The sequence below is a fragment of the Neophocaena asiaeorientalis genome, unplaced genomic scaffold (assembly GCF_003031525.2).
Source record: "Neophocaena asiaeorientalis asiaeorientalis breed wild unplaced genomic scaffold, Neophocaena_asiaeorientalis_V1.1 scaffold148, whole genome shotgun sequence".
NCBI lineage: Eukaryota > Metazoa > Chordata > Mammalia > Artiodactyla > Phocoenidae > Neophocaena > Neophocaena asiaeorientalis.
In genome coordinates this window covers 3,860,579-3,869,282 of record NW_020174050.1, presented here as the reverse complement: position 1 = coordinate 3,869,282, position 8,704 = coordinate 3,860,579, and the positions used below count along the sequence as shown (strand labels likewise).

Sequence of the window (8,704 nt, the reverse complement as noted above, 5' to 3'; positions counted from 1 at the left end):
AGCCTACATAAGCAAAGGTACTCCTTTGAAGCCAAAAATCTGATGCTGCTAAAGTGTCCAGTTTCTACTATTACAGCTTAATGTGGCTGATTTGAAATCATTTCCTTAGTCCTACAGAATCTTCTTGATTTTTAACATCTTACAATACTGACCTGGCACTAGTTTAGGTCTATAAAAACATAATTGTCACAAGTCACCCAATAACATGACAACCAGCACAAATTTCTGCACATCTTAAAAAAAAAAAAGCCTTTGGATAATAACACTAATGCGTAATGCTGCGGAGGATCCAAAGAAGCACTCTAAATGACAGATATTATTTAATGATGGTAATCATTTTCTGAAAAGCTGTACCAATAACAATTTTAGGTAGAACATAACATGAAATTATTTCATGAAATATAGTCTTGTTCTATGCTCTCCTGACACCACTCCCAAGAGAAAGCTTCCAGTCTATTTGCTGTTTCTTTGCTGATGAGACATTCATCCTTTAATTCCCTGATTGTCTTCCTCAATGATTTTTGTAAACGTCTTTCTCGGCCTAAAACATTCCGCAGACTTTTCTTGGTATCCTCTAGCTCGCTGATCACTTGATCTAATTTATGCTTAAGTTTCTTTGGACTGTCCATCACACTGTAGCTATGTTCCTAAAAACATAAACACCAAGTTATTAAACCAGACAGACAAGCAGTGAGATAAAAAATTATAACTAGGCCTCAGCTATTTCTCCACTTACTATATTTAGAGAAGATCTTTAAGTTGGTGATACTAAGAGGTTTAAAGAACACAGGAAGAGGATGGGGGTAGAACAGTATTTTTGGCGCCTAGGGCCTCCCTCTTTGTCTAAGGCCAGGCATACACGAGGAGTACAGAATCCTGTGGATGGGAAGTACTTCTCACCTGGAGGTAGGTATCTGCTTATGAACAGCGAGACATTCACAATGACTATACAGCTTTTGGTCCCTAAGTGTGGAGCTGCTAAGTTTAAGTTTTACCTATCACAAAAACTTACATTTTTAAACTTTTAACTGAATTGCTTTATTTTGATGAATATTTCACTTTATAAGGTATGACAGGAAAGGAGCACTGAAGCAGGTCCTCAGGCTGGGTGTTATGGATTTAGAGATGACTCTGGTCTTGGGGTTTTAAAGAGATAATTTAAGTTCTCAGTATTTACTGTGGTCATGTTTATGTCTGCTGGGTAGACTTTTCTTCATCCAAAAACAACACTGACATACCTTATAAATGTAACATAAAATAATTTTGAAAAGCTGTTACTTAAAATTAGTGAAGAGGACTTTGCCTTCAGCCAAGATGCGGTAACATAGACTGGATTGACTCCTATCTAAGAAAACCCCAACACATGGCCAAAAGATGTAAAAATGTTTGAAGATAAACAGACATCAGGCAACGAAGGCAGATACTGCAGAGAGATGGGAAACAAAGAGGTGAGTCCTAAGATTGCCCAGCTTACTGCCTTGAGAGAGTTCTAGGCCTCAGTGCAAGGGGAGGAAACCCAGGTAGAGCTTGGTAGATAGAGTTGAGGAGACAGTGCAAAGTATCCAGGGAGACCAAGGTGGCTACAGTTCATAGGGCAAAGTATTAGACAGGAAAGAGCTACACAGAGAGAGAACACTGGAGATCTTCAGAGCTCCCCCCTCAAGTATTTCCTTGTAGGAAACTGCTCGAGGTTGAGGAAAGAGCGACCAGAACAGGTCAGGAGTGCCCTGAGCTCACAGGGCATAGACACCACTCCCACCAGGCAGACCAGATTCATGGGGCACCGGGCAGAGTATACAAAAGTCTTGCCTCAGTGGTGGAGAATAAATAGCCTGAGACTGAGCACTGTTCTAGTCCTACCTAACAAAGCAAAACCTGAAAGGATCAAATTGTTTCCAAATAACCAAACTCCATAACCAAGCTCAAGAAAACAGGACAAAAAACTATCCAACATCCAGCAAAGTAAAATCCGGCACTCAAAATTTACCAGGCACACAAAGCAGCAGGAAAATACGCGCCATAATAAGAGATAAACCAATCAATAGAAACCAACCCAGAACTGACAAATGTTAGAATCAGCAGACAAGGGAATTAACAAAGTTATTAAAACTGTATTATATATGTTTAAAAGTTAAGCAGAGACGTGAAAGATATTAAAAAAGAATCAAATAGGATACCTGTACATAAAACTTACAATTTAAATTTATTTATAATAAATTTAATAGATTTGTTATCATAATAAATAATATATAACAGATTTACTATTATTTAAATCTCTTTAAAAGATAATTTATTGTTTAAACAAAAATAATAAAATGTAGTGTGGGGTTCATAGCATATGTAAAGTGAAATGTATGAGAGCAGTAGCAAAAAAGGTTGGAGAGGAGAAATAAAGTATATTATGATAAGATTCATATACTATATGCTAAGTGGAATAATATCACTTATCATGTAGCCTGTGGTAAATTAAATATGGATGCTATAAACCCAAAAGCAACTATCAAAGCGTTATGGCTGATAAGTGAAAAAAAGGAGATAAAATGGAATTGTAAAAAAATTCAGTTAATCCAAAAGAAGGCAAAAAAAGAAGAAAATGAGAACAAAGAACAAATGGAACAGGAAATAAGTAAGATGACAGATTTAAACCAAACCATATCACATTAAGTAATGTGGTATAAAAAAATTTAAAGTAATGTAATAATAATCACATTAAGTATAGAGTTTAAATAATCCAATTAAAAGGCAGAAATTATCAGGTTATATTAAAAAAAATCAAGACCCAAGAGTACATGCTGCCCAGAAAAAAAGCACTTTAAAGATAAAAAGACACAAACAGGTTGAAAGTAAAGGAGTTGAAAAAGATACACTACAATAACAGTAATAAACAGAGAACTAGAGTGGATATGTTACTATCAGACAAAGTAGACTTCCGAGCAATGGATATGACCGGGGATAAAGAAGGCCATTTCTTAAAAATAAAGGGGTTAATTTATCAAGACATAAGAATACTAAATATTTAGTACCTAATAACAGCTGCAAAATGTAACAAGCAAAAACTGACAATTTAAGGAGAATTAGACAAATCCACAGGTATACTAGAAGATTAACAGCTCTCTCTCAATAAAAGATAGAACAAGTAGACAGAAATTAATTAAGAATGCAGATTTGAACATTATCAATTTGACCTAATTGACATTTATAGAACATTCTGGTTAACATCAGCAAACTACACATTCTTTGCAAATGCATGCAGAACGTTTACCAAGACAGACCATATTGTAGGCTGTAAGTCTCAAAAAAATTAAAAGCATTCAAGTCACACAATGTATATTCTCTGACCACAACAGAATTAAGTTAGAAATTAATAATAGAAAGATATTGGGGAAATTCCCCAATATTTGCAAACTATATAGCACACTTCCAAACAACCCGTGGATCAAAGAACAAATCAAAATGGAATTTGGAAGTATTTTGAACTAAATGAAAATGAAAACACATTTAATTTGTGGAATGCTGCTAAAGCAATACTTAAGGAGAAATTAATATCACTAAATGCTAACGTTAGAAAGGAAGAAGCCTCAAATCTATGACCTCGGCTTCCATCTTAAGAAACTAGAAAGATGAGGGCTTCCCTGGTAGCGGAGTGGTTGAGAGTCTGCCTGCCGATACAGCGGACACGGGTTCGTGCCCCAGTCCGGGAAGATCCCACATGCCGCAGAGCGGCTGGGCCTGTGAGCCATGGCTGCTGAGTCTGCACGTCCAGAGCCTGTGCTCCGCAACGGGAGAGGCCACGGCAGTGAGAGGCCCACGTACCGCCAAAAGAAAAAAAAAGAAACTAGAAAGATGAGCACATTTTACTGAAATAAGTAAAAGGAAATAATAAAGATGAGTGGAAATCAGTGAAGTAGAAAATAAAAACAACAAAAAAAAGAGAAAAATCAGTGAAAGCTAGTTCTTGACAAGATCAATAAAACTGATAAATCTCTAGGCAGACTAATCAGCAATAAAAGAAAACAGAAACAAATCACTGACATCAGAAATGAGACAGACGGTATCACTACAGATTCTATAGATATTGAAAAGATAATAAGGAAATGTTTTGAATAATTTTAAGCTAATAAACTTGACAACTGAAATAAAATGGACAAATCCCTTGGAAGGTAACAAGCTCCTTAAAAAACTTTCCCACAAAGAAAATTACAGTCCCAGATTGTTTTACTGGGGAATTCTACCAAATATTTACAGAAGAAATAACTGCAAATCTATACAAACTTTTCTAGAAAACTGAAAAATAAGGCAACATTTTCTAACTCTTTCTTTGAGGTTAGCATTATTCTGATACTGAAACCAGACAAAGATATTCAAAGGAAAGAAAACTATAGGCCAATATTCTTTGTGAACATACAAGGAAAGATTCTAAACAAAATTTTAAATCTAATCCAACAATATATAAAAGGGATAACATCATGAAGTAGGGTGTATTCCAGAATGCAAGGCTGGTTTAACATTAAGAAATTAACTGGGGAATTCCCTGGTGGTCCAGTGGTTAGGACTCTGCTTTTACTGCCGAGGGCCCAGGTTCAAATCCCTGGTGGGGTAACTAAGATCCCACAAGCCATGTGGTGTGGCCAAAAATAAAAACCAATCAATCAATGTAACTAATCATACTAACAAACTAAAAAATAAAACCCAAATGATCTCTCAGCAGACACAGAAAAAGCATTTGACAAAACTAACATTCCTTTCTGATCCAAATTCTCAGCAAAGTAGGAGTAGAAAGGCACTTCCTATGTAACAGTATGGATGGACCTAGAGGGTACTATGCTAAGTGAATTTAAGTCAGACAGAGAAGGACAAATACTGTATGATTTCACTTATACGTGGAATCTAAAAAACAAAACAAATGAACAAACAAGAAGCAGAAACAAAGTTGTAGATACAGAGAATAAACAGGTGATTGCTAGAGGGGGTGGGGAGGAAAGAAACAGGTGAGGAAGTAGGAGGAACAAACTTCCAGTTACAAAGTAAATGAGTCAAAGGTATGAAATGTACAAGTGTTGGGAATACAGTCAATAACTATGTAATATCTTTGGTGACATACTGTAACTATACTTATTGTGATCAGTTTGAAATGTATAGAAATATGGAATCACTGTGTTGTATAACAGGAAATAACATAATGTTGTAGGTCAATTATACTTCAAAAACAGACAAACAAACTCAGAAAAAGAGTTCATATTTGTGGTTACCAGAGGCAGGGGATAGGAGGAGGGAGAATTGGATGAAGGCAGTCAAAAGGTAAGAACTTCCAGTTATAAGAGAAATAAGTACTAGGGATATAATGTACAACATGACAAATATAATTAACACTGCTGTGTTATATATGAAAGTTGTTAAGAGAGTATATCCTAAGACTTCTCATCACAGGAAAAAAATTTTTTTCTATTTCTTTAACTTTGTTTATATGAGATAATGGATGTTCATTAAACTCACTGTGATAATCACTTCCTGATATGTGTAAATCAAACCATTACTGTACACTGTAAACTTATACAGGGCTATATGTCAATTATATCTCAGTAAAACTGAAAGAAAAAAATTGAAAGGTACTTCCTCAATCTGATAAAGGGCAGTTATGAAATAACATATTTAATATCATATGAATATCTTTAATAGTGAAAGACTGAACAACTTCCTCCTAAAATCAGGAGCAAAGCATAAAGATCATTTCTCAGTACTTCTCTTCAGCATAACCTTGGAGGTTCAAGGTAGTGCAATAAAGCAAGAAAAAGAAATGAAAGGCACTCACATTGGAAAGGAAGAATTAACACTGTTTTTTTTTTTTTTTGGCCACGCTACGTGGCTTGTGGGATCTTAGTTCTCCAAGCAGGAACTGAACCTGGGCCCTCAGCAGTGCAAGCATGGAGTCCTAACCACTGGACCACCAGGGATACCATAAAACTGTTTTTAATGACAGACACCATGATTGTCTATGTAGAAAATCGGATAACCTCTAAAAAAAAGCTTTGATAATTAATATGTGAGTTTAGCAAGTTTGACAGATACAAGATTGATATACAAGTCAATTTATTTAATAGAGAGAGGACAGCAGAAGCAAAGAACTACAATCTTGCAGCCCGTGGAACAAAAACCACATTCACAGAAAGATAGACAAGATGAAAAGGCAGAGGGATACATACCAGATGAAGGAACAAGAGAAAACCCCAGAGAAACAACTAAATGAAGTGGAGATAGGCAACCTTCCAGAAAAAGAATTCAGAATAATGAAAGTGAAGATGATCCAGGACTGTGGAAAAAGAATGGAGGCAAAGATCGAGAAGATGCAAGAAATGTTTAACAAAGACCTAGAAGAATTAAAGGACAAACACCTAGAAGAATTAAAAAACAAACAAACAGAGATGGACAATACAACAACTGAAATCAAAAATACACTAGAAGGAATCAATAGCAAAATAACTGAGGCAGAAGAACAGATAAGTGACTTGGAAAACAAAATGGTGGAATTCACTGCCACGGAACAGAATAAAGAGAAAAGAATGAAAAGAAATGAAGACAGCCTAAGAGATCTCTGGGACATTAAATGCAACAACACTCGCATTATAGGGGTCCTAGAAGGAGAAGAGACAGAGAAAGGACCCGAGAAAATATTTGAATAGATTATAGTAGAAAACTTCCCTAACATGGGAAAGGAAATAGCTACCCAAGTCCAGGAAGCACAGAGAGTCCCATACAGGATAAACCCAAGGAGAAACACGCCGAGACACATAGTAATAAATGGGCAAAAATTAAAGACAAAGAAAAATTATTGAAAGCAGCAAGGGAAAAAGGACAAATAATGTACAAAGGAACTCCCATAAGGTTAACAGCTGATTTCTCAGCAGAAACTCTACAAGCCAGAAGGGAGTGGCATGATATACTTAAAGTGATGAAAGGGAAGAACCTATAGCCAAGATTACTCTACCAGGCAAGGACCTAATTCAGATTCTACGGAGAAATCAAAAGCTTTACAGACAAGCAAAAGCTAAGAGAATTAAGCACCACCAAACCAGCTCTACAACAAATGCTAAAGGAACTTCTCTAAGTGAGAAACACAAGAGAAGAAAAGGACCTACAAAAACAAACCCAAAACAATTCACAAAGTGGTCACAGGAACATACATATAGGTAATTACCTTAAACGTGAATGGATTAAGTGCCCAAACCAAAAGACACAGGCTTGCTGAATGGATACAGAAACAAATCCTATCTATATGCTGTCTAAAAGAGACCCACTTCAGACCTAGGGACACATACAGACTGAAAGTGAGGGGATGGAAAAAGATATTCCATGCAAATGGAAATCAAAAGAAACCTGGAGTAGCAATACTCATATCAGATAAAATAGACTTTAAAATAAAGAATGTTACAAGAGACAAGGAAGGACACTACATAATGATCAAGGGATCAATCCAAGAAGAAGATATAACAATTATAAATATATATGCACCCAACATAGGAGCACCTCAGTACATAAGGCAACTGCTAACAGCTCTAAAACAGGAAATCGACAGTAACACAATAATCGTGAGGGACTTTAACACCTCACTTACACCAATGGACAGATCATCCAAAATGAAAATAAATAAGGAAACAGAAGCTTTAAATGACACAATAGACCAGATAGATTTAATTGATATTTATAGGACATTCCATCCAAAAACAGCAGATTACACTTTCTTCTCAAGTGTGCACAGAATATTCTCCAGGATAGATCACATCTTGGGTCACAAATCAAGCCTCAGTGAATTTAAGAAAACTGAAATCATATCAAGCATCTTTTCCGACCACAATGCTATGAGATTAGAATGAATTACACAGAAAAAAACATAAAAAACACAAACACATGGAGGCTAAACAATACGTTACTAAATAACCAAGAGATCACTGAAGAAATCAAAGAGGAAATCAAAAAATACCTAGAGACAAATGACAATGCAAACAGGACGATCCAAAACCTATGGGATGCAGCAAAAGCAGTTCTAAGAGGGAAGTTTATAGCTATACAAGCCTACCTCAAGAAACACGAAAAATCTCAAATAAACCATCTAACCTTACACCTAAAGGAACTAGAGAAAGAAGAACAAACAAAACCCAAAGTTAGCAGAAGGAAAGAAATCATCAAGATAGAGCAGAAAAAAATGAAATAGAAACAAAGAAAACAATAGCAAAGATCAATAAAACTAAAAGCTGGTTCTTTGAGAAGATAAACAAAATTGATAAACCCTTAGCCAGACTCCTCAAGAAAAAGAGGGAGAGGACTCAAATCAATAAAATTAGAAATGAAAAAGGAGAAGTTACGACACTGCAGAAATACAAAGCATCCAAAGAGATTACCACAAGCAACTCTATGCCAATAAAATGGACAACCTGGAAGAAATGGACAAATTCTTAGAAAGGTATAACCATCCAAGACAGAACCAGGAGGAAATAGATAATATGAACAGACCACTCACAAGTAATAAAATTGAAACTGTGATAAAAAATCTTCCAACAAACAAAAGTCCAGGACCAGATGGCTTCAGAGGTGAATTCTATCAAACACTTAGAGAAGAGCTAACACCCATCCTCTCAAACTCTTCCAAAAAATTGCAGAGGAAGGAACACTCCCAAACTCAATCTATGAGGCCACCATCACCCTGATACCA

General features: G+C 35.9%; 1 protein-coding gene across 4 annotated transcripts in view; it reads right to left on the bottom strand.

The window, feature by feature from the left end:
- Positions 1 to 307: 307 nt before the first annotated feature.
- THAP6 (THAP domain containing 6) overlaps positions 308 to 8,704 on the bottom strand; it is a 17,435-nt gene continuing 9,038 nt past the window's right edge. For all 4 annotated transcript variants that reach the window (XM_024754086.1, XM_024754087.1, XM_024754085.1 and 1 more), the window contains one exon: positions 308 to 647. In XM_024754086.1, coding sequence (XP_024609854.1) covers positions 393 to 647 — 255 coding nt within the window. In that variant the 3' untranslated portion in view covers positions 308 to 392. The remainder of the gene's footprint in view (positions 648 to 8,704) is intronic.